Source organism: Bos indicus x Bos taurus, chromosome X, assembly GCF_003369695.1.
Source record: "Bos indicus x Bos taurus breed Angus x Brahman F1 hybrid chromosome X, Bos_hybrid_MaternalHap_v2.0, whole genome shotgun sequence".
NCBI lineage: Eukaryota > Metazoa > Chordata > Mammalia > Artiodactyla > Bovidae > Bos > Bos indicus x Bos taurus.
Genome location: NC_040105.1, coordinates 59,097,490 through 59,124,303, shown reverse-complemented (window position 1 = coordinate 59,124,303; position 26,814 = coordinate 59,097,490). Strand labels below are relative to the sequence as shown.

The window sequence follows — 26,814 nt, the reverse complement described above, 5'->3', positions numbered from 1 at the left end:
ACCTACTAAAAAACAATCAAGTACTCTAAATACATATATATCTCCAGGTATATATCTCCTTGGGTGGTAGAGATAAACATGCAAATATTTTAGAGGAAAACGTTCACATGTGGTAGTATGGTTTACAAAATCAGTATCAGCTCTATTTAACATGTCTGTCTGTCTGTCTACTCAGCACTTCAGGGGATCCCAAAGAACCAGAAACTTGAATTTCTGTCTTTTTATGAACCTTATTGATTGCATTTTAATCATACTTACACTGCCTGCTTAATAAAACTCACTTTATTGACTTTTTTTTTTACCTGAAAACATCATCATGTGTTGAAAATTCCAGCCAATCTTGTGCCTTCTGCCCAAGTTGAGGAAGAAGGAAAGTGGGTAGATGTGGGCGGCTCTGCCCAAGAAGATGGCAACCTGACCACCAGGTGGAGGTTAAGGGCTCAACATGTTCCCCAAATGGCATTTTCACACAACCTCTGATTGGGCAGAGAATTTCAGGAACACCATGACACCTTGTTATGATCAGGAGAGTTGCACAGAGAAGGCAGGCTGTCTCATTTGCCTCTAAACAAGTCAGCAGCAAGTGGGATTCGACTGGCCAATTTTCCCAACCTCCAGCTCACAGAGATAATTTCTGGCCTGTTAAACACACTGTTGTAACTTTTTGATCTGATTAAACTGATACTGACCAAGTCTCTGATCTATCTAAAAAAAATGAGTTCAGAGAGAAGCTAAGGTACCATGGCTTGGGTGCAGAGTTAAGAGAAGTAAAGAGTGTGTTTGGACTCTACTGGGAGGAACAAAAAAATCATAAGAAGAAAAAAATTACTAACCTGAGTCAAACTATAAACAGACGGTTTGCTGGGTAAGGTTGTAAGCTTTGGTAAACATTCAGGGTGTGTATGCCCAGGAAGAGCCTACAAGTAAGAGGTGGGGAAGCTTACAGTATTTATACAATGAAGAAACATTCATATTCCTCACAAGGATCAGCCTGGGGAGAGTTCTCTGCCAAAGTGGCTAACATGTCTTTGGGGAGGTAAGAAATGGAGGAAAGGCAGAGTGTGGAAGAGGAACTCACTGTGCAAACCAAAGAATTCAAGGAAACTGGTCATTCGTCACTTGCTGAGTTTAGAACAGAGCCCAACAGAGAGAGGCACACTGCCCTGCTCACAGCAGGAAACCACTGTGCAAGCCAGAGGAACAGGGAGCTTCCGTTTCAGCAGAGCAACCACCAGCTGCCGGAGCTGCAGCTGTTTCAGACAGAAGCGAGGGTGGGACTCTCTTCTGCCTTCCCTAGGATATAATTCAAACTTCTCCTCTGCTTCTTTTCTCTCTCTCTCTCCTTTTTTTCCTTTTTGCTACTGTTGTGTTTGTTTTGTTTTTAACAGGAGAGAAGAGGAGTCCTCAAGTGGAAGTGGCCTTCAGGATTCACAGAGGCCCTGGCTCCCCCCTGAAAAAGGCCCCCCACCATAAACAAGGGCAGCATTTTCACTATGTCTCACAGGATGCCATGCTAAGAATACAAATCACAGTGACATGCAAGGTCTTTCTTAAGAATAAAAACACTGATCTGCCAGATCTTTAGCTCTTTGTCTGGTGAGTGTGTAAACCTAGGAAATGAGCCCAGTTGAAGTAGATAATACTCTTAACAGGCAGGAGTCTGGCATGGCATGAGGCCACTGTCTCTCTCTCTAGCCACTTGGTAAGTATCAGTTATTCCTCCACAATAAGTGAAAAGCTCAGAAGAGAAAAAACACTCCTCTTTGGGGGACCAGCATCCCAAGATCTAAGGATATCCATGAGGCCTCAGAAAAGGCAAAAGGGAATAGGCAGCAATAGTGGCCTCCTGCTCTGGGTTTGGAGCTGAATTGCTATAGTTTCAAAGCCCAGAAGAGTTCACTTTAATGAAAACAATAGGGTCTGAGGCCAAGAGAGCAAAGCCCTCATCTATCAATGCACTGCTGGGCATTCATGTATCTCCTCACTTCAGAGGAGCCAACCCCCAAACTGTCTCTCTTCCAAAATACTGCTGTCACAATGGGACTAAATCAAGGAACCGAGCATTTCTCCATTTTATCTTCTGTTCCTCTCCATTTCCTTTTTTGAAAAAAGAAAAAAAAAAAGGGCGGGGGGTCTTTTCCACCATGGGGAGGCGTGGGTGAAAGCACACACACCATGTGCAGGCTGCCTGTACCCACGTGCAGTTGAGAGCAAGGGTCACAGAAGCTTGACCTCTTGGATTGGAATTCATGTGCCAATGAGAAAAAAACAATTTGGGGGACAGATACGGGTTGCCGATTTTTAGATCTGTTAGGAAGGATGCTTTACAAAACAAACTACCACCTGCCAACCACCTGCGTAACAGAAAGGCCATCTGACACAGAAAATGAAGAAAGGGTATCTAGAAACAACATCGCGAATATTCATTGGAAGGACTGATGCTGAAGCTGAAGCTCCAATACTTTGGCCACTTGATGTGAAGAGCCAGCTCACTGGGAAAAAAACAAAAACAAAAACAAAAAACCCTGATGCTGGGAAAGATTGAGGGCAACAGGAGAAGAGGGCGACAGAGGATGAGATGGTTGGATGGCATCACCAACTCAATGGACATGAGTTTAAGCAAGCTCCAGGAGATGGTGAAGGACAAAGAAGCCTGGCATGCTGCAATCCATGGGGTCACAAAGAGTAGGACACGACTTAGTCACTAAACAACAACATCAACACAGAAAACTCAGAAAGGGCAACTAGAATCAACATCAGTCCTTGAAATCAAATACTTTTAGCTTTATACATTTACCACTTATGCCTTCTCATCATAAAAACACCATGAACCAGTGCTGGTTCAGTCACCTCCCCGCCAAACCAGAGATTATCGTTGTTATGGCTTCCCTGGAAGTGGTCATCTCTCTGTGTAGAAAATGGTGGAATCAGAAAAGGATACAAAAGCTCCAATGATGAAAACAGGGCTGAAAACGTGCTTCTGGAATGTAAACAGTGCCAGGCCCATGTAGGAGAAGATGAAGTTCTCTGCCAGGAAGTGTAATACCTCAAAGAGCTGCACGGAAAGGGAAAAGCAAACCATAAACCCCGTGGGTCCGCTCCCTCATATTCCAGATCACTGGTGAAGACGCACGGCTCTCCCTCACCTGCTTCGTTCGGCTTCTGGATTCCACTGACAGATTGTTGTAGGTGTAATGAGCTTGTGTGATTCCACAGAAAAGGACGGCTACCACACCTGGCAAGAGAATTCAAGAAAAATCCATAGGGGGCAAGGAAAGAAGCTGGAAACAATCTCTCCCTAAATAAAAAGTTAAGGTAGGAAAGCCCAGTTTATCCCACTTCCTGAAAGTTTTGGAAAGTTGCCTATTACTGAAAGTGCCCCCACCCCCACTTCTCATATCAACCTTTGCCTTCTCCCAACTCTGCTCTCCTTCAAAGCCAAGGCCCTCAGTTTTCCCCCTTGTTCCAGTTTTAAGGGTTTTCTCTCCCCTCTTCTAAACTCCTACTGAATTGACCATCTGGATGTGGCATTTAGCATTCACTCCCTCATAGAGACTGTGAAATGTGTACTGGTCACACACTTCTGTCATATTCCTCTCTGTTTGCTGAATGAATGAATTTAATTTCAAACCAATGATTTGTATTTTTGCATGGTCCAGGGATTCAGACAAAAAGGATCCAGAGTACTAGTCCATTTATCCCAGCCCTAAAAAATCAAGACTTCTGGTTAATAGTGATTATTTTGTTGTACAAGACAATTAACACACCTGTAAATATACAGGACTTTGCCTATATATTTACAGATGGTTGTCAAGTTTTAAAGGAAGTAGGTTACATAAAGATACATTACAGTATTTAGAAAAGATGATGAAAAGCACTTCCTAATTACCTGGGTCACAGAGAGCAACTGTACTTGAGTTTTCTAACAGAACAAATCCAATGATTAACTTTTTTTTAATGAGAGAATGCGAAGAAGTAACACCACACAATCACCCACACTAATAATCTATGAATCTAGCACCATAAAAACACAGTCTTGAAAAGCGGTGATTAAACAGATCAGACACAAAACAAGGAAAACTTGTGCTCACACTCATCTGAGTAGATGCAAAATGATCTTTAAAAGGATATATATTTTACTTGTTATCACTACTGTCTGTAAAGTAACGTAGCAATTCAGGGGAGGATACAAACAAGGTGGGCTTCCCTTGTGGCTCAGCTGGTAAAGAATCTGCCTGAAATGTGGGTAGACATGTGTTTGATCCCTGGATTGGTAAGATGCCCTGAAGCAGGGAAAGGCTACCCACTCCAGTATGCTGGCCTGGAGAATTCCATGGACTGAATACTCCATGGGTTTGCAAAGAGTTGGACACGACTGAGCAACTTTCATTTTCACTTTACAAACAAGGTATTAATATATTCAGTAACTTTTGCAGCTGCTGCTGCTGCTGCTAAGTCACTTCAGTCGTGTCCAACTCTGTGCGACGCCATAGACGGCAGCCCACCAGGCTTCCCCATCCCTGGGATTCTCCAGGCAAGAACACTGGAGTGGGTTGCCATTTCCTTCTCCAATGCAGGAAAGTGAAAAGTGAAAGTGAAGTTGCTCAGTAGTGTCCGATTCTTAGCGACCCCGTGGACTGCAGCCCACCAGGCTCCTCCATCCATGGGATTTCCCAGGCAAGAGTACTGGAGTGGGGTGCCAGTGCCTTCTCCGAACTTTTGCAGCTAGGCATCCACTTATGGTCAGAATGAGTACTCAAAGATCTAACTGAGTTTGAAACAATAAAGCTTCAAAATTTTATATATTTTTTAAAATACATAGCTTTGGGGGAAACTAAACTATTTCTAAGGCAGCACACAGGGCTCACTCGGCAATCCTGCATAGGGACATTCTGTGAGTGGTTTATCAACTCCAGGCCACAGCTATTAAGAATTTTGCCCTCCCCTCAAGCTCCCATAGCTCCAGCCACAATGAGGGTAAGGGCGACCCAAGGGCAAAGGAAACCCACCTGTGAACCCACAAGCTTCTGCCAAGAGGAACGTGCTCCACGACATCAAAAAGAAGAGTGCAGTCTCCAGCAGGGGAAAGCAGTGCAGCTTGGTGAACTTGGTCACGTCAGCTCCTGTCAAGGAACTGTCTCCAGTAACAAACATCACAGTCACTGAGAATCATTCTCTGTTAGCCCAGGACCCCTCCCCAAAAGGCTACTCTTTCCCTTCAACTCTTCCTTTGGGGCCCCAAAGCTGCTGCATGGTTTTGAATATAAAGAAAATGAAGCTTCTCCAGTAGAATGGAGGTTTCTGAGCACTGGGAGTCAGGGGATAGGGAGGACAGTATTCAACAGGCACACAGTTTCTGTCGCAGATGATGAGAAATGTTCTGGAAATGGTGGCAATGGTCACACAACACCAGTGGATGCACCTAATGCCACTGAATTATATATTTAAAATGGTTAAAGTGGCAAACTTTATGTTAGGCATATTTTACCACAATTAAAAAATAATAATAATGTAATATACCAAAAACCAATGAATTGTACACTTCAAATGGGTGAACTATACAGCATGTGGATTTCCTCTCAATAAAGCTGTTTTTTTTTTAATCAAGCTTTCCAAGGGAACTAGAAATGGGCTCTCTGTGCTCCTGGTAATGCCCATATTTCTGAGATGCACAGTTGAGGCCTGAGGTGTGACTGGCAGGTGGGTTCTGGCAGTGCTGGGAGTCCCTCAGGCAGACCTCGGAAGATGAGGCAGGGAGACTCTGACCTCTGTGGACTACTAAGGCCTGAGTCCATCACAGGTGCCTAATGCATGCATGAGGGAGAGAGGGAGGGAGAAATGCACAACTCCAGGGGCAACTACAAAGTGCTGTCACTTTTGGGGATTGGCAATTCCCTTCCTCACACTGCCATTCCATGGAGTGGTGGGGGGGGGGCAGCACAGCTTAGAAGCATGTCATGAGTGGTTTCACTGAGCAATATAAGTGTTCAGAGCATCAGAGAGCCTTGAGGAAGAAAGCAATCTACATCTGTACAGTCCAATATGATAGCCACTAGCCCCATGTAACTACCCAACACTTAAATATGGCTAGTCTGAAATGAGATATCCTGTAAGAGCAAAATACACACCATATTTCAAAGACTTGGTACAAATCCTGAAGGGATAAAATCTCATTACTAACTTGTATAAATTCCATTAATAATCTGTGTATTTACTGTAGGCTGAAAAGATGAGGCTCACATTTGTGGCTCCCATTACATCTGTATTGGTCCCTGGTGATCTATATGCTGTTGGAAGAAGATTTGATGAAGAACTCAGTGCACCTGTGGAAGGCTTGCCTGCTCACTCCTACACTTTGCTTTTATGCTGGTTGGTTGACTGGCTTGTTGGTTTTTAACTCAATATCATGCAGTCCTCGGCTTAAGGAAGGTCACCTTGCTAAAATTCCCACAGACAGCCCCTGGCTAGTGAAGGCCATGTTAGCCCCATATGGCCTGGAACAGCGGATGACAGCAGCCAGTCTGGGGCTAAAATACTTCACAGCCTGCTTCCTTCCATCCTCCTGACAGGTGGTCTCCAATTTCCAGCCTCCTGGCTCTTCCACTGTTTCTGTGCTGCCTCCCACACCTCCCAAATGACGCTTCCTCCAAGCTCCTGTCTCCAACTGGTTTGTAGGAAGAAGAGAAACACAAAGGTGAGGACAGAGCTAAGCCCAGAGCTACACTCTCAAACATTTTCTCTGACTCTTAACTAGGCCATCAGCTGTCAAGTTTCACCAAAGGGTGACATTTCAGGGGTCCCCAGCCCCCAGTGGAACAACCAATTTAAGATTCATTTCTGAAAGGAGGAAATGAGAACTCTCTTTTCACAAGTGCAAGGTCACATAATCATACTCAGGCAGGTGCAGAAACCACAGAAAGGATATTAGAGCAGTCACGACACCAGTCACAGCTCCCATGGTAAAAGAGCCACTAAATATACCTAGAAAAATGCCAACTGATTTAAAAAAGGCAGCAGCATCAAAGGCGTGAGTGTTCAGCCCCGCTGGCTGATAGGCAACAATAGACCTGGAGTTTAAAGAGAGAGAGAATTAGAAAGTACTGGGCTGGTTTTATACCATGGTGCTTACAAGTATTGACAAACATAGATATCTACACTCTGCAGAGCACTCCCCATGCTGTATTCATTTAATTTAACCTGCAGGAGCCATATTATGAAGGTATCAGCATTCTGATCACTGCCCACTGGACAAAGCAACATAACTTTATCAACTAAGTCTATAAACCTCATTTAGAAAAGCACCCAATTCAAAATTTAACACTTTTAAGGTGGGCCTCTGATTTTAGCCCAGAGCATTCAGGAAGCCAGAGTCTCTTTTCCCAGGCAGAAACATTGTTACTTACGAGGACAGTACAATGGCAACAGCATCATTTAGGACACTTTCTCCAAACAGAAGTGCGTAAAGGTCCACGTCTGCATGCAATTCATTAAATATCGCCAGTACGGTCACTAAAAGATGGGCCAAAAGCATATAAATTGGTTGTAGTTTCTGAATGAGGAGTGATATGATGCTTGATTCTAACAACACTGCGCTTTCCACTGTAATCCCATCACACTCTGAAAATACTTCTACTACAGAACTTTAAAAATCATCACAATTAATGCAACTTGGCTCTACTGATAAGTTGAAATCTCATTTAAGGCAGAAACCCTATTTTATTTTTAATTTTATTGAAGTATGGTTGATTTACTATGTTGTGTTAACTTCTGCTGTACAGCAAAGTGATTCAGCTATACACATATATTCTTTTTCATATTCTTTTCCATTATGGTTTATCACAGGATATTGAATATAGTTCCCTGTACTATACAGCAGGACCTTGCTGTTTATTTATTCTATATATAATGGTTTACATCTGTTAATCCCAAATTTCCAACCCATCGCTTCCCTACCCTCCTCCATCTTGGCAACCACAAGTCTGTTTTCTATGTCTCTATGTGAGTCTGTTTCTGTTTCACAGATAGGTTCACTTCTGTTGTATTTTAGATTCGACATATAAATTATGTCATATGCTATTTGTCTTCCATTGTCTTATTTCACTTAGTATAATTTCTAGGTCCATCCACATTGCTGCAATGGAACCCTATTTTATTGATCATTGTGCTCCCAGATTCTAGCATAGGGTCAGGGCACAGAGAAGGCTTTACTAAAGATATGTAAAATAATCCAAGTCCTCATTTATAACAGACTATACATAATTACACTTCTCACGGGTTTCACATTTCACAGGTATTTAAAAATCAACTTTTTTCCAGACCAGCAGTTCTCACACTTTTGATCTCAGGACTCCTTTACATCCTTAAAAAATTCTGAGGCTGGCAAAGAGTTTTAGTTTTGTGGGTTATAGCTTTCAATACTTACTGTATTGAGTAAAACAAAAAATTTAACTTATTAATTTAAATTACTAGTAAACCCACTCTATATTAACATTTTTTACTGAAAAATAATAATTTTTTCCATAAAATAGTGTAAAGACAACTACTGTTTTACATTTTCTCAGGTCTTTTTAATATCTGATGTAATGGAACATGGTTTTCACATCTGTTTCTATATTTCATCAATAGGGAGTCAGTGTCACAGTTATGTAAGCCCTGGAAAACTCCACTCAACAGTACACTTCTAAGAAAGAATGTAAGCAAAAAAGACAAATGATATACTACTGCTAAGTTACTTCAGTCGTGTCTGACTCTGTGTGACCCCATAGACAGCAGCCCACCAGGCTCCCCTGTCCCTGGGATTCTCCAGGCAAGAACGCTGGAGTGGGTTGCCATTTCCTTCTCCAATGCATGAAAGTGAAAAGTGAAAGTGAAGTCACTCAGTCGTGTCCAACTCTTTGCAACCCCACGGATTGCAGCCCACCAGGCTCCTCCGCCCGTGGGATTTTCCAGGCAAGAGTACTGGAGTGGGGTGCCATTGCCTTCTCCAGATATACTACTATTACTCTTAAATCAGTTTTGACCTTATGGAACCCCAAAAGGGTTTTGGAGTTTCTGGACTTTGGTTCTACTGATAGTTGAGGCCATATAACTCTTTGTCGTGGGGGCCACATGGTGTGCCATAAGATAGTTTAGCAGTACCCTTGGCCTCTACCCACAAGATACCAGTAGCACCACACACTCTGCCCTGCCAAGCTTTGAAAACCAAAAATGTCTCCATACATTGCTGAACATGTGCTGTGGTGGGGCAAAATCATTCCCAGTTAAGAACCACCACTCTAATCTGTACACACAGGTGGGGTTCACTCGCAACACTCACATTCAACTACCTTTTGTTTTGTTAGTTTCTGCCATAAGAAACTGAGGAACTAAACTCACTTCTTTAGTTTCCCTTGTGGTAAGTGCTACCTTTTGCTGCCTGGAAGAGGGTGAAGCCTGGATACAGTGTGGTCATCTTGCCTCCATGGGGCAGTTCAGTCACTCAGTCATGTGTGACTCTTTGCAACCCCATGGACTGCAGCACGCCAGACCTCCCTGTCCACCGCCAACTCCCAGAGTTTACTCAAACTCATGTCCATTGAGTCAGTGATGCCATCCAACCATCTCATCCTCTCTTGTCACCTTCTCCTCCCACCTTCAATATTTCCCAGCATCAGGGTCTTTTCCAATGAGTCAGTTCTTCGCATCAGAGGGCCAAAGTATTGGAGTTTCAGCTTCAGCATCAGTCCTTCCATTGAATATTCAGGGCTGATTTCCTTGAGGATGGACTGGTTGGATCTCCTTGCAGTCCAAGGGACTCTCAAGAGTCTTAGCCAACATCACAGTTCAAAAGCATCAATTCTTCACTGCTCAGCTTGCTTTATAGTCCAACTCTCACATCCATACATGACTACCAGAAAAACCACAGCTTTGACTAGACGGACTTTTGTTGGCAAAGTAATGTCCCTGCTTTTTAATATGCTGTCTAGGTTGGTCATAACTCTTCTTCCAAGGAGCAAGCATCTTTTAATTTCATGGCTGCAGTCACCATCTGTGGGAGCAGTGGCTGCACAGCGTGGGGGCAGCAGTGAGGAGATACCCCACATCTAAGGGCAGAGAAGCCCCAAGAAGATGGTAGGCGCTGGAGCAGCAGCTGCGTAGTTGCTGCATGGCCCTGGAGCATCACTGAGGAGATATCCCACATCCAAAAGCAAAGGAGAAGCCCCAGAACGATGGTAGGAGGGGTGAAATCACCTTTAGAATTAAACCCCACACCTGCCAGAAACACTTAGAGGGCTCAAACAAACCTTGTGTGCACCAGGACCCAGAGACCCCACAGAGACTGAGACAAAACTGTGTTTGAGTGTCTCCTGTGGAGGTACAGGTCAGCAGTGGACTGCTGTGGGGGCAGGGGCTCTGGGTGCAGCTGACGTGGGTATGGCATAAGCCCTCTTGGAGGAGGTCACCATTAACCACACCATAGAGCCGCCAGAACTTACACAGGACTGGGAAACAGATTCTTGGTGGGCAAAAACAGAACCTTGTGTGCACCAGAACCCAGGAGAAAGGAGCAGTGACCACACAAGAGACTGACCCAGACTTGCCCTTATGTCTCCAGGAGTCTCTGCCAGAGGCCTGGGTCAGCGGTGGCCTGCTGCAGGGCTGGGGGCACTGAGTGTAGCAGTGCATGCATGGGACCTTGTGAAGGAGGTCACCATTATCTTCATTACCTCCACCACAGTTTAGCCCAGGTAAATAATAGGGAGAGAACACAGCCCCACCCATAAACAGAAAATTGAATTAAAGATTTACTGAACATGGCCCCGTCCATCAGAACAAGACCCAATTTCCCCCTCAGTCTGTCTCTCCCATCAGGAAGCTTCCCATAAGCCTCTTATCCTTATCCATCAGAGGGCAGACAGACTGAAAACCACAATCACAGGAAACTAACCAACCTGATCACATGGACCACAGCCTTGTCTAACTCAATGAAACTATGAGCCATGCCATGTAGGGCCACTCAAGACAGACAGGTCATGGTGGAGAGTTCTGACAAAATGTGGTCCACTGGAGAAGGGAATGGCAAAGCACTTCAGTATTCCTGCCTTGAGAACCCCATGAACTGTATGAAAAGGCAAAAAGATAAGACAATGAAAGATGAATTTCCCAGGTCGGCAGGGGCCCAATATGCTACTGGAGATCAGTGGAGAAATAACTCCAGAAAGAATGAAGAGACAGAGCCAAAGCAAAAATAACACCCAGTTGCGAATGTGACTGGTGATGGAAGTAAAGACTGATGCTGTAAAGAGAAATATTGCATAGGCACCTGGAATGTTAGGTCCATGAATCAAGGCAAATTGGAAGTGGTCAAACAGGAGATGGCAAGAGTGAACATCAACATTCTAGGAATCAGCAAACTAAAATGGACTGGAATGGGTGAATTTAACTCAGATGACCATTATATCTACGACTGTGGACAAGAATCCCTTTAGAAGAAATGGAGTAGCCATCATAGTCAACAAAAGAGTCTGAAATGCAGTACTTGAATGCAATCTCAAAAACAACAGAATGATCTCTGTTCATTTCCAAGGCAAACCATTCAATATCACAGTAATCCAAGTCTATGCCCTGATGAGTAATGCGGAAGAAGCTGAAGTTGAAAGGTTCTATGAAGACCTAAAAGACCTTCTAGAACTAACACTCAAAAAAGATGTCCTTTTCATTATAGGGGACTGGAATGCAAAAGTAGGAACTCAAGAAATAACTGGAGTAACAGGCAAATTTGGCCTTGGAATACAGAATGAAGCAGGGCAAAGGCTAATAGAGTTTTGCCAAGAGAACTCACTGGTCATAGCAAACACCTCTTCCAACACAAGAGAAGACTCTACGTATGGACATCACTAGATGGTCAATACCAAAATCAGATTGATTATATTTTTTGCAGCCAAAAATGGAGAAGTTCATACAGTCAGCAAAAACAAGACCAGGAGTTGACTGTGGCAGAGACCATGAACTCCTCATTGCCAAATTCAGACTTAAATCGAAGAAAGTAGGGAAAACCACCAGACCATTCAGGTATGACCTAAATCAAATCAAATACAGTGTAAGTGACAAATAGATTCAAGGTATTAGATCTGATAGACAGAGTGCCTGAAGAACCATGGACAGAGGTTCAAGACATTGTACAGGAGGCAGGGATCAAGACCATTCCCAAGGAAAAGAAACATAAAAAGGCAAAATGGTTGTCTGAGGAGGCAGACAGCTGTGAATAAAGGAGAAGCAAAGGCAAAGGAGAAAAGGAAAGATATACCCATTTGAATGCAGAGTTCCAAAGAACAGCAAAGACAGATAAGAAGGCCTTCTTATCTTAAATGAACAATGCAAACAAGTAGAGGAAAAGAATAGAATGGGAAAGACTAGAGATCTCTTCAAGAAAATTAGAGATACCAAGGGAACATTTGATGCAAAGATAGGCTTGATAAAGGAAAGAAATGGTATGGACCTAACAGAAGCAGACAATATTAAGAAGAGGTGGCAAGAATATACAGAAGAACTACAAAAAAGATCTTCATGACCCAGATAATCATGATGGTGTGATCACCAACCTAGAGCCAGACATCCTGGAATGTGAAGTCAAGAGGGCCTTTGGAAGCATCACTACGAACAAAGCTAGTGGAGGTGATGTAATTCCAGTTGAGCTATTTGAAATCCTAAAAGATAATGCTGTGAAAGTGCTGCACTCAATATGCCAGCAAATTTGGAAAACTCAGCAGTGGCCACAGGACTGGAAAAGGTCAGTTTTCATTCCAATCCCAAAGAAAGACTATGCCAAAGAATGTGTTAACTACCACACAATTGCACTCATCTCACACGCTAGCAAAGTGATGGTCAAAATTCTCCAAGCCAGGCTTCAACAGTACGTGAACCGTGAATTTCCAGATATTCAAGCTGGTTTTAGAAAAGGCAGAGGAACCAGAGATCAAATTGCCAACATCCGCTGGATCATTGAAAAAGCAAGAGAGTTCCAGAAAAACATCTATTTCTGCTTTATTGACTATGCCAAAGCCTTTGACTATGTGGATCGCAATAAACTGTGGAAAATTCTGAAAGAGATGGGAATACCAGACCACCTGATCTGCCTCTTGAGAAACCTATATGCAGATCAGGAAGCAACTGTTAGAACTGGACATGGAACAACAGACTGGTTCCAAATAGGAAAAGGAGTACGTCAAGGCTGTATATTGTCACCCTGCTCATTTAACTTATATGCATAGTACATCATGAGAAACGCTTGGCTGGAAGACGCACAAGCTGGAATCAAGATTGCCGGGAGAAATATCAATAACCTCAGATATGCAGATGATACCACCCTTATGGCAGAAAGTGAAGGACTAAAGAGCCTCTTGATCAAAGAGGAGAGTGAAAAGGTTGGCTTAAAACTCAACATTCAGAAAACTAAGATCATGGCATCCGGTCCCATCACTTCATGGGAAATAGATGGGGAAACAGGGGAAACAGTGGCTGAGTTTATTTTGGGGGGCTCCAAAATCACTGCAGATGGTGACTGCAGCCATGAAATTAAAAGATGCTTACTCCTTAGAATAAAAATTATGACCAACCTAGACAGGATAGTAAAAAGCAGAGACATTACTTTGCTGACAAAGGTCTGTCTATTAAGGCTATGGTTTTTCCAGTAGTCATGTATGGATGTGAGAGTTGGACTATAAAGAAAGCTGAGTGCCAAAGAATTGATGCTTTTGAACTGTGGTGTTGGCTAAGACTCTTAAGAGTCCCTTGGACTGCAAGGAGATCCAACCAGCCAATCCTCAAGGAAATCAGTCCTGAATATTCATTGGAAGGACTGATGCTGAAGCTGGAACTCCAATACTTTGGCCCTCTGATGCGAAGAACTGACTCATTGGAAAAGACCCTGATGCTGGGAAAGACTGAAGGCGGGAGGAGAAGGGGACGACAGAGGATGAGATGGTTGGATGGCATTACCGACTCAACGGACATGAGTTTGAGTAAACTCCGGGAATCGGTGATGGACAGCGAGGTCTGACATGCTGCAGTCCATGGGGTCACAAAGAGTCAGACACAACTGAGCGACTGAACTGAACTGACATGTCTTTTACTCTATGGCTTCCCCCTTTCGTTCCTTTCTATTAGCTCTCTTTTCATAATTCCCTATTGTTTAGTTTTCTCTTTTCTTAACTGTCCAATCCTGATGTATACAGTTCTAACTTCTATCGTTTTGTTAACTTCCTTTTGCTTCTGTTGGCATATTAATAAAGTTTCATCTTCTTTGTGAGCCTCTTTTTCTGGTATGACTTCATTATCTGTAACTTTATTATTCAGAGGGGTTATCCCCACTTTTTCTTCTGTTTACATGAAATTCAACCTCAATCCATTTCTGCTGCTCACAGTAAGTGAGGTGGGTAGAAGCCCAGAAGAGCTTTCCTAGTTTCATGGCTCTATGGCTCCCTCTTCTGGTTTTACACTGAAATATTAAAAAATACAGCCTCTGGGTGCAGCCACCCCCTCAATACAACCACTTCCTCAATCTGAGATCTACTTCCTCTGGTCTCCTTCACCATTAAAATCTGAGCTTTCTTTCTCCTTTAATGCCCCATCAATCAAGGTCAGTGGTCCGAGCAGGTCATTTTTAGGGAGTACCTCTGTTGTTGCAGAGAGATCTTCCACAAGGGATTTCCTGAGAGCCCTGAGGACCCAGGTCCCTCCAGCAGTCTCACAGCTCCTCCAGTCTCCTTGCCCTCACCCACAAATGGGAGCCTGAAAAGCCTTCTCCCAATATCAACTATTGTTACCTGACAGAAGCATAAAATTCTTGACTCCCAGTGGGGACCCGTTCTTTTGAGTGTGAATACTTGTGGGATATTTCTGGGTGCCCTGACAATCAAAACAACCAGTAGTCCCATCTTCCCTTTGCTTCCTCCAGCATAGCTGCTGTTCTTATCCCAAAGTCTCACTGCTGTGGGTAGTTTGACCCCACCGGTTGATATCAGGGGATTCATCAAGATACTCTGTCAGCTAGTTCAGTCTGTTTTCTCTTTTGCTGTCCTGCTTGCTCTATTTTTGATAGAGATTAAGGGAGATTCCCAATCTACCCCTCATTGTGCCCTTCTTTACAAAAAGTTTAATTCATTTTTTTGAGAGTAAACAAAAATAATTTGGATTTGAAAAATGTCAACTATATCACAAGGCAGATCCAGATAATCATAAATCTAGGCAATTAAATCACTACTGTAAGCATTCAGATGTGAACCAGACATCAACATGGGGCATCACCAGCAGGCCTACTTTCTAGAAGACAGACATGTCATCTCTTCATAATACATCTTCAGTATATAAGGTCAATCTCTTTCTTCCACCCCTAAAAACAGTTAAGCAAGTTACACAACCAGCAAAATCTTCAGGGATTAGGCTAAAAAAAAGTTCTTGTCTTGTGGATTATATATTACATGAACAATATGTGCATCTCCTTACATAAGACTTGTGATGGTTAATTTTATTTGTGAACTTGACTGGGCCATGGGGTACCCAGATATTTGATTAAACACTATTGTAGATGTGTCTGAGGTTTTGGATGAGATTAACATTTGAATCAGTAGACTGAGCAAAGCAGATGGCCCTCCTCAATGAGGGTGGGACTCATCGAATTGGTTGAAGATTTCACTGCAGATCTTGGGACCTCTACAGTTTCCATAATCACATGAGCCAAGGCCTTATAATCAATTAATATCTTGTTCCCTCTCCTCCTCCCAACTATGTACACACACACACACACATATCTATTTATTCTGTTTCTTTGAAAAACCCTAATACAAAATTGTTACTCTAGTTTATTATTATATGACATAAAAACTGTCTTGTTTTGAACCCAATGTTGAAGAAAAATTATCAAAACAACAACAATAATTAAGGTTTTACCAGGAAGCAGGCACTATGATAAACATTTTACAATTTTGTTTAGTCCTCATGAAAACCCTAAGTGGGTAGTATTATCATATCCCCCAATTTAGAGATGAGAAAACAGGCCCTGTGTGATGGGCTGTTTTCCTGCTGCAGTATCAAACTTCCCAAAATCTCAGTGGTTGGACCTGACTGAAGTTTTATTGATTACTCATACAGTATGTCTACTGGGGGTTGGCACCAGAGGCCTCTGTTCACAACAGTCAGTCACTCACTCAAGAACTGAAGACTGGTGTAGGTCAGTCTCAGTGAGCAGAGCATAGGGCTGGCAGTCCAGGAAACCTGGGTTCCAGGACTTTATCGGCAAGGGTCCTGGCAAGAACTAGATGAGCAATTTGAGGAGTGTTTAAAAAGGGATTATTTATAGACGTGTAGAGAGAGTACAGGGCTTCCCTGGTGGCTCAGATGGTAAAGAATCTGGCTTCAATGCAGGAGACCGGGGTTCGATCCCTGGGTTGGGAAGATCCCCTGGAGAAGGAAATAGCAACCCACTCCAGTATTCTTGTTTGGAAAATTCCATGGATGGAGGAGCCTGGTGGGCTACAATCCATGGGGTTGCAAAGCATCGGACACGACTGAATGACTAAGCACAAGCACATAGAGAGTATGGGAAAGAGGGAGTGCAGTTACCTGCAGCTGAAAACAGGGAGCTTTTATGCCATCCCTGAGCCTGAAGGAGTGACTGTCAGAACCAGGAGCTATGTGGAGAGGGTCACTCAACAGGAGCTGTGACCTCTGATCAAGAGAAACAGGCAGCCCACAGGGACCGTGCATGTCTACCCCTGTTTCAGTCTCTTACTGGTGCTGCCCCATGGACAAATCCAATGGGAAAGGAGAAGGCATAGGAACCTTTGAAATCTTCTGTACAAGTCAGCCTCCCAGTGCCAAGAAGAGAGTGGAGAAGGATGGTGTGTAAACCTGGAGGGGCAACTAGAAGCCATCCAATAATGCACAGCAAAGTCCAAAGACTTAATAAAGTGAAGGCTTGAGCTACATAATTTTCAAAAGCCCTTTTGACTTTTAGACACTATTTTCCTAAAATACTACTGTGAAAGTGAAAGTCACTCAGACGTGTCTGACTCTTTGTGACTCCATGGACTATACAGTCCTTGGAATTCTCCAGGCCAGAATACTGGAGTGGGTAGCCTTTCCCTTCTCCAGGGCATCTTCCCAACCCAGGGATCGAACCCTGGTCTCCTGCATTGCAGGCAGATTCTTTACCAGCTGAGCCACAAGGGAAGTCCAAAATACTACTATACCAATAGCAAAAATATAATGTACGGTTAGCTTATTTATCTATGATGATAAATGCTAGCTTTATAATTAATTTTAATAATTAACACTTTGCACTAGTCTAAACTTGGCTGTTCTGATTTTCAATCTCTCATTCTCCCTGCCCATCACCTTAGAAAGCAAGGCAGGAAGTCTCCCATGGCCCTCCTGGGCAACCCTGTGTCCGACCAAGATGAGGACTACAGGTGTGGACAATCAGGTGATGGCGGTGGGCAGGGGGGTGGGGAGATAGGCAGGGGATGACAGACTAGGCAGGTGACTTCTAAAGACAGGGAGTAAACAAGCTGCTCGCCTCACAGCTCAACCCTTGGAATCAGAGAGAACAGGGTCACAACAGCTGTTTCCAACTGGACATGGACTGAGAAATCATAATTCACTGACTGAAGACAGCTGTTACAGGTATCTTAAAAATGTGGGGAAAATAAAAGAATAACAGAAAAAGAAAGAATGAGAAAATATCAAGAACCTGACTTTGTTCATTCAACTAACTTTTCCTGAACACTCCATTTGTATACAAAAGAGCACTGAGCACTTGTAAACCCTCGGCACAAAGCAGCAAGTAAAGTTATGTAAGAAAAAGACCCGACTCTAGAGCTGTAAGAGCTACTAACTGAAGCAGTAAAGGAATAATAACTGTAAAGGAAGAATAACTAGGCAAGTGGCAGATTTGAATTCAGTTTCAAAGACTAAGCAAAAGACTGACCAGCCTGGGTGGTGCAATTAGAAAATTACTTTTTGACAGCACTGATCACAGGTTTTGAAACCTATGAATGGGTCTGGTTTTCTTGAGGGGTGCAAAGGTGCCAGGACTACAATGAGAGGAATCACCACATAATGGTTCATAGGAACGGTGCTCATTTCCTCTGGTAGCTGTTTACAGCTATGTACTATGGGTTGGAAACATATATTTTTTTTCCTGAATTGTGGATCCAATTTTAGTCCAGTGCACAAAGATGGCACATGGCACTCATGGCACACAAGTACAGAATGGAGAGGGCTTCTGGTTACAGAGCAGCCTACATCACCCCACACATACACTGTTCCCATCAACGGGAAGACCAAAGACTGGAGCCAAGTACAGTGAAGTCACAAACAAGGACTTTTATTTTTTCATATCCCTCAATATCACAACATAACCCCAAATCAGAATTTTTGTTGGATACACCATGCACAAGAAGTCAATCTAGTCTTATGTTTCCCTCTAACTCTACACTGAAGTTTTTATTTCTTTTATGGCCCAAATTCTCAAACAACAGATTTTTAGGAAGCTGGTAAAACACTTTCAATTTACAAAAACATTATACATTTCAGAAAGATTTCCATTAAAAAGAAGTTAAAGTTAATGTTCCGATGTTTAGTAAGTTTCAAATTTCAATTTTCTAGAACTTCCATTTATATAAAACCCTTACAGTGCCAATCTTCACGGGCCAAATAAAAATGGTGTGTCATGGTAATGCCTTCCATTATTTTCTACCACAGTATGGACACATTAAAGTGAAGTAAATAATTACAAAGATAATATGGAAAAATAAACCTTTCTATCCAATTAAATGCAGCAACACTAATAGTTCAGAAGACAGTATCAATAATCTTTATGTTACACTAACTTGCCTTTGCTTATCAGTGGTACCAGTAAGATATTAGTAATAAACTTATAGATGAGTATAGTTAGTAATATATTTTCAGAAACAATAAACATCTTTCTTAGACTTTAAAGAATTGTTTTTCAATAGACACACATCCGGAAATGTCACAGATATTGTAGTATTAGAATAATAAAGCTACATTTCAGAGTACTTGTGTTAAATGGTAACCTATTATTAAACATACACACAGGGAAAACACAGAAATCTCTGCCTGAGTCTGAAAATGTTTATTAGTTCAGATCAGTTGCTCAGTTGTGTCCGACTCTTTGTGACCCTATAGACTGCAGCACGCCAGGCTTCCCTGTCCTTCACCAACTCCCAGAGTTTGCTCAAACTCATGTCCATTGAGTCGGTGATGCCATCCAACCATCTCATCCTCTGTCATCCCCTTCTCTTCCTGCCTTCAATCTTTCCCAGCATCAGGGTCTTTTTATAGAGACCAATATAATCAGCAGATGCTATGCTCAATGCTTTACATGCATTATCTCATTTAATCTTCACACCAGCCCTTCATAATAGGAAATAGGTACCATTACTCCTAATTAATAAATGAGAAAACTGACACTCAGGAGATAAAGTGTGCCCAGGACACCCAGTCAGCAGCTGGCAGGGCTAGAACTCAAACCACCACTTGCAACTCCACACCCCACATTCTTGTCACAAACAAGGGTGCTTCAACCAGCCAAGTCTTCACTATCAGTTTACTTAGAGTGTTTGTAAGAAAATAGGGGGTGAAAGAGGTCAATGCTTTTCGGATCATCGAGATTTTTCAGAGCCACACAACTGTCTAGAGCTGTGCTATCCAATGTGGTAGCCACTAGCCACTTGGAGCTATGTGGGATGGGGAGGGAGGTGGGAGAGTGTTCCAAAAGGGAGGGGATATATGTATACCTATGGCTGATTTGTGTTGAGGTTTGACAGAAAACAGCAAAATTCTGTAAAGCAATTATCCTTCAATAAAAATAAATTAATTAAAAAAAAAACCAGTTCTTTGGTTGCACTACCTCACATGTCAAGTGTTCAATAGCCACACATAGCCACTGGCTACTGTAAAGCACTAGGAAGATTATGGAATATTTCTATCATTGCAGATAGGTCTGCTGGCTAGCACTGATCTAGAAGACCCCCAAGAGGCACAGGGAAGTTGTTTGGGGGGGGGGGGGAATTTTAGTATCTTAGAGATCATCACTGCCCAGAATATTAGAGTCATCACCGACACTAAAAAGACCTTTCCATCTGTACTATGAGAACAAGATTAGCTCTTTCTCCATAAATTCTTTCCCTACAATGGTGTGCTCAGTAGTTAACATTAGAGGAAAGAATAGCTGTAACTATTTTATGTGAACTAATTCAATTATGGGTTCCAACTTGAAGAGGAGAGCCTGTTTGTTTATTCTGAGCTGCAGGGGAGGAAGGGTATATAATAATTCCACTTTTAAGAACTGGTTCAAATAACACTTGAAAAATACAAGGTAACAGATTTATGAATAGGAACCACACCACAGTGTATAGGAACATTGCACAAAAGGACTTCACAAATTAAATTACATTCACTACAGTACTAGTGTACATTTCTACTAAGCAAAGATATTATTTAAACCAAATGATATGCTCCTAAAAAGAAGGCAAAAGCATAACACTGAGAAAAAAAGACAGTCTAAGTGAAAAACTTAGGACCAAATTAGACATTCTAAAATGAAAGACAAAAAGGAGGAAACACAGGTGGAAACAACTCAAGTGCTTGTTGGCAGATGAATGGATAAGCAAAAATATGGTATATTCATACAATGGAATATTATTCAGATTTAAAAGGAAGGAAATTCTGACACATGTTACAACATATATGAACCCTGAGGACATCATGCTAAGGAAATAAGCCAGACAAAAAGAGACAAATACTGATGATTCCACTTATCTGAGGTATCTACAGTAGTCAAACTCATAGAGACAGACAGTTGAATGGTGGTTGCCCAGGTCTGGGAGGTGGAGTGGGGAGAGAATGAAGAGATGTTGTTTAATGGGTACAGAGGTTCAGTTTTGCAAGACGAAAAAATTCTGGAGATTGGTTGCACAACAATATGAATATACTCAATACTGCTGAACTATACACCTAAAGATGATTAAGGTGGTAAATTTTATGTTATTTTTACAGTAATAATAATATTTTTTTTAAAGGGAAAGGCAAGCCCTTCTTAGAAAAGCCATCTAAGTCCATTAGACCACTTGACTTACTGGTCTCTTCCTCTACTTTTATGAAAGGTAATCATTGCTCTGAGCTTTTTAAGATTTAAATAATGGAACATTATGACAATAAGGCCAAATATGCAAATACCTGGGTCAGTAGCAGAGATAATTGCTCCGAAAAAGAGGCAATCTGTGTAGTAAAATTTATCCGAGAGCTGCCCCACAATCTTCATGAGCTTCACCACACCATACATGAGATTTCTATAACAAGAAAAGGTAAACTGTGTCAGAAGAAAAAGAAAAGAAAACCCACCTACTCGAATAAGCTGGCAAATACACAAGCAGAGGAGTACTAGAATATTGCACTTCCAAAGAGGTTTGTGAAACCATCAGGCAGCTGTTGTGGTTGGACACTAACCAGGAACATGTGCAAATAAGACTTTGGCACCAAGTAATGGTCTGCAGCTACTGTCATCTTCCTGAAGTATATTAAGCATTCCATTTTTTTAAATTGTACTTACAACTATAAGGTACGATCATCAACTAGCAACAGTTAGGGCATTTTAAGCAACTGGGTAGTAGGGAAGAAAGGAAGAGAAAGAACCCTGCAAAATGGGTAATGAATTGCTACAAAATTCCCAGGATTCTAAGACAGTGCATTTAAAGTCATGTAAATGAATGGACTGGATCAAGCTAGACAGAAAAAAAAATGGGATGGCCACAAGGATCCAATGGTCAACCTTCTCTGCCAATAATTATCACAAAACAGGGAAAAGAGGCAAAACTCTTTAAAATCTTCCATTAAAATATCAGTGTACCCACTGACATATCTGGCTTCTCACTCTTGGCATGGGTTAGACAGGCAGCCCACCTTACACACTGTGCAGAATGTGATACAGCCCAAGAAGGACCACCAAGTTAATATTTTACCTTGAGCAGAGCACATTTCCTACAGGACAGCTCACAAATTAGGGGGAGTGAGGAGTGTTAAAAGGCCTAGTACTTGTTATTAAAGGAGTGTGTGTGTGGGGGGGGGGCAGCAGCTGTAGGGATTAGGGGAATACAAACAACCACAGAATAAAGAGAAATTAAGAAAACAATCCCACTTACAATGGCATAAAAAAGAATACAAAACTTAGGAATAGATTTAACCAAAAATAAATAGGCACAGTATAGACTCATTGTACCCTATAGTCAATCTCCAGTAAATAGATTCTTGTTAGTCAACACCATATCATTGTTCATCTTTGTACTGTGGGTGTCTAGAACAGTAGATTGATTATCTAGGAGCTCAAGAACTATTTTCAGAGTTGAATCCTTTTGAGAATAAATAGTTATAATTTAAAGTTTTGCCTACTGTGTGCTGGACATTGTTCCAGACACTTAAACAGTTATATTTCAATTCACAGGAACTCTATGATACCCTGGAAGAAGAAATGGCAACCCATTCCAGTATTCTTGCCTGGGTAATCCCATGGACAGAGATGCCTGGCGGGCTACAGTCTGTGGAGTCGCAAAGAGTTGGACACGACTGAGCAACTGAACTCTATGATATAGATTTGATTTGCTCTTTGTTACTTATCCGGGCTTCCTGGTGGCTCAGAGATTAAAGCGTCTGCCTGCGTCTGCCTGCAATGCACGAGACCTGGGTTCAATTCCTGGGTCAGGAAGATTCCCTGGAGAAGGAAATGGGACCCCACTCCAGTATGCTTGCCTGGAGAATCCCATGGACAGAGAAGCCTGGTGGGCTGCAGTCCATGGGGTCGCAAAGAGTCAGACATGACTGAGCGACTTCATTTTCACTTTCACTTTCTTGTTGCTTATCCAAGGCTTCTTTCATCTACCTTTTAAGTATTTCTTAAAACTAGACCTTCCTCTACATTTCCTTCTATCATAAGCTTCAGTTCAGTTCAGTTCAGTTGCTCAGTCGTGTCCGACTCTTTGCAACCCCATGAATCGCAGCACGCCAGGCCTCCTTGTCCATCACCATCTCCCAGAGTTCACTCAGACTCACGTCCATTGAGTCAGTGATGCCATCCAGCCATCTCATCCTCTGTCGTCCCCTTCTCCTCCTGCCCCCAATCCCTCCCAGCATCAGAGTCTTTTCCAATGAGTCAACTCTTCACATGAGGTGGCCAAAGTACTGGAGTTTCAGCTTTAGCATCATTCCTTCCAAAGAAATCCCAGGGCTGATCTCCTTCAGAATGGACTGGTTGGATCTCCTTGCAGTCCAAGGGACTCTCAAGAGTCTTCTCCAACACCACAGTTCAAAAGCATCAATTCTTCAGCACTCAGCTTTCTTCACAGTCCAACTCTCACATCCATACATGACCACTGGAAAAACCAAAGCCTTAGACCTGAGCAATAGACTTCTCTCTGGCAGCATTTTCCCCATCATCACCAATGCCAGTATCCTGTCACTCTCTTACTGGACAAAGTCCAAGCCCCTCCTTTTTTGGTGGCATAAAAGGCTACTGCTTTTATCTCCAGCTTTCCAGATAATATTTTAAAATTAACTAAAGTCCACAGTTCATTCAGGTTTCCTTAGCTTTTACCTAATATCCTTTTTCTGTTCCAAGATTCCATTGAGGATACCACATTACATTTAGTCATCATATCTCTTTTGTCTCCTCTTGGTTTTGTCTCCTCTTGACAGTTTCTCAGACTCTGCTTGTTTTTGATGACCTTGGTAGTTGGAAGGAGTACTAGTCAGGTATTTTGTAGAATCTGAGACCTGTCTGATTTTTTTTTCCCATGATTAGACTAAGGTACTTTGATTTTAGGAGGAAGACACAGTGGTAAATGCCATTCATATCACAAACATCAGAGGTACGGAGTATCGACTGATTTACCAATTTGGGCGTTAATCCTGATCACCTGGCTGAGGTAGTATTTGTCAGGTTTCTCCACTGTAAAGCTACTCCTTCTTACTTTGCATGTGGTACTCTTTGTAAGGAAGTCACTATGCCCACAGTCAAAGGGGGGAAGGGCCAAGCTTCATCTCCTTGAGGAGGACTGGATCTGCACCAATTATTTGTAATTCTTCTAACATATCACTTCTCCCCCATTTATTTATTCATCCAATCATTTATTTATATCAGTATGTGTGTGTCAGTAGCTCAGTCGTGTCCAACTCCTTGCAACCCCATGGACTGTAGCCCACCAGGTTCCTCTGTTCATGGAATTCTCCAGGCAAGAACAGTGGAGTGAGTAGCCATTCCCTTCTCCAGGGGATTGTTCTGACCCAGAGATCGAACCTGGGTCTCCCACACTACAGGCAGATTCTTTACCATCTAAGCCACCAGGAAGCCCTTTATATAAATATAGACACAAAGATACTTGTTTTATACTTTGAATGGTAATGCAAAACAATGTAATTTATTTTGTTGTTCTTTAGTCATTAGGGGGTGGTTTCAGATTGGCTCTGTGTTCCTTTGACATGGTTTGGTATCTTTTTGTTTGCTTGTTTCTGAGCACTTCCTTACTCTCTGGCACTACAAGATGCTCCATTGTCATCCTGCATATTTGCCATCCCAGCCTAGAATCAGCCATTTCTGCAAAGGGCCTTGGCTCTTCACATTGAAGAATGACATTAGAAACCAAGATCCTGGGACTAGGTTTTATTTCATTTCATGTTAATTAATCTTAATTTCAATTTAAATAGTTACATGTGGCTAGTGCTTCCTTGATGGCTCAAGCAGTAAAGAATCTGCCTGCAATGCAGGAGACACAGGAGACATGAGTTTGATCCCTGGGTGGGGAAGATCCCCTGGAGGAGGAAACGGCAACTCACTCCAGTATTATTGCTTGGGAAATCCCATGGACATAGGAGCCTGGTGAGCTACAGTCCACAGAGTCACACAGAGTCAGACACAACTGAGCATGCACACGCACACAATGTGGCTAGAAGTTACCACACTGGCTGATGTAACTCTAAATCTTAATTATAATCATCACCCTTATGGCAGAAAGTGAAGAGAAACTAAAAAGCCTCTTGATGAAAGTGAAAGAGAAGAGTGAAAAAGTTGGCTTAAAGCTCAACATTCAGAAAATGAAGATCATGGCACCTGGTCCCATCACTTCATGGGAAATAGATGGGGAAACAGTGGAAACAGTGTCAGACTTTATTCTTTTGGGCTCCAAAATCACTGCAGATTGTGACTGCAGCCATGAAATTAAAAGACACTTACTTCTTGGAAGGGAAGTTATGACCAACCTAGATAGCATATTGAAAAGCAGAGACATTACTTTGCCAACAAAGGTCTGTGTAGTCAAAGCTATGGTTTTTCCTGTGGTCATGTATGGATGTGAGAGTTGGACTGTGAAGAAGGCTGAGCACCGAAGAATTGATGCTTTTGAACTGTGGTGTTGGAGAAGACTCTTTTGAGAGTCCCTTGGACTGCAAGGAGATCCAACCAGTCCATCCTAAAGGAGATCAGTCCTGGGTGTTCATTAGAAGGACTGATGCTAAGGCTGAAACTCCAATATTTTGACCACCTCATGCAAAGAGTTGACTCATTGGAAAAGACCCTGATGCTGGGAGGAATTGGGGGCAGGAGGAGAAGGGGACGACAGAGGATGAGATGGCTGGATGGCATCACTGACTTGATGGACATGAATTTGAGTAAACTCTGGGAGTTGGTGATGGACAGGGAGGCCTAGCGTGCTGCGATTCATGGGGTCGCAAAGAGTTGGACACAACTAAGTGACTGAACTGAACTGAACTGAAACATCAAAATATTGGACTCTGGTAGTTGCCAGGGATTTGGGGGCAGGGGAAATGGGGAGGTGTTGCTCAAAGGGTACAAACTTCCATTGATAAGATTAGTAAGTTTGGGGATCTAATGTACAACATAAGATCACAGTTAATGATACTGCATCTTATACTTAATTAAATGTTGCTAACATGGTCTCACCACAAAAAAGAAATAGCTAACCATGTGACCAGATGAAGGTGGTAGCTAAGACTACAGTGGTAATCATTTTGCAATTTTCAAGTGTGTAAAATTAACACACTGTATACCTTACACTTACACAATGTTATGTGCCAATTATAGCTCAATAAAGCTGGGGAAAAATATTCAACTCTGTGGACCCATGTGGATCTCATCTCTTTGGAAGTGTGGTAATTTGGTTATATGACAAAGCGTTTACTTACCCAATAATGAAGCAGGAAACAGCAGTCCCCAAGAAGGCATAGGCCAGAATAGACCCAAGATTTCTGAAAAAGTGTCTCTGAATAAAACAAAAAAGCAGGAACCATATTGTGAATTTTGACAGTGAACATTAGAAACACTAGAAGTCTCTAAAAAGTGAAACTTTACTTACTGCTTTCATCAAATCAAGTAATAACTGAAGTTACTCCTGAAAAATGCGATTAGCCTTAGAACATCATGATTTTAAGATGTTCTTTGTCCTACCAATCACTGAGCAAGCAAGCGGCTTTAGTAAATTTCAGAAAAAACTACTCTGCCTGATTGTATTAAATCACAGTGTGTGTGTGTGTGTGTGTGTGTGTGTGTGTGTGAATAGACTGAACATTTTCACAGATTTAACTCGATGATTGTATTAAATCACAGGGTGTGTGAGTAGACTGAACATTTTCACAGATTTAACCCAAACTATTTTATCCTAGTGATTCAACTAGTCACTTCCAGTTCTGGTAGTACTTAGAAGAACATTACAGATACAAGTTTGAAACTAATAAGCTATGAAAGTACAA

At 42.2% G+C, this 26,814-nt stretch overlaps 2 protein-coding genes across 4 annotated transcripts in view; one reads left to right on the top strand and one right to left on the bottom strand.

Moving 5' to 3' along the window:
• CHST7 (carbohydrate sulfotransferase 7) overlaps positions 1-1,584 on the top strand; it is a 78,667-nt gene extending 77,083 nt beyond the window's left edge. The window contains exon 2 of the mRNA XM_027535152.1: positions 1,389-1,584. The gene's annotated coding sequence lies outside the window, so the exon portion shown is untranslated. The remainder of the gene's footprint in view (positions 1-1,388) is intronic.
• Positions 1-26,814, bottom strand: part of SLC9A7 (solute carrier family 9 member A7) — a 182,392-nt gene that overhangs the window by 49,780 nt on the left and 105,798 nt on the right. For 2 of the 3 annotated variants that reach the window (XM_027535148.1, XM_027535149.1), the window contains exons 4-11: positions 26,251-26,327; positions 21,241-21,353; positions 7,404-7,509; positions 6,926-7,067; positions 5,010-5,115; positions 3,147-3,235; positions 2,942-3,055; positions 303-414 (exon numbers count right to left, since the gene is read on the bottom strand). In XM_027535148.1, the coding sequence (XP_027390949.1) occupies positions 303-414; positions 2,942-3,055; positions 3,147-3,235; positions 5,010-5,115; positions 6,926-7,067; positions 7,404-7,509; positions 21,241-21,353; positions 26,251-26,327 (859 nt within the window). Of the gene's footprint in view, positions 1-302; positions 415-2,941; positions 3,056-3,146; positions 3,236-5,009; positions 5,135-6,925; positions 7,068-7,403; positions 7,510-21,240; positions 21,354-26,250; positions 26,328-26,814 lie in introns of all 3 variants that reach the window. The other variant, XM_027535150.1, reaches the window with a different exon arrangement.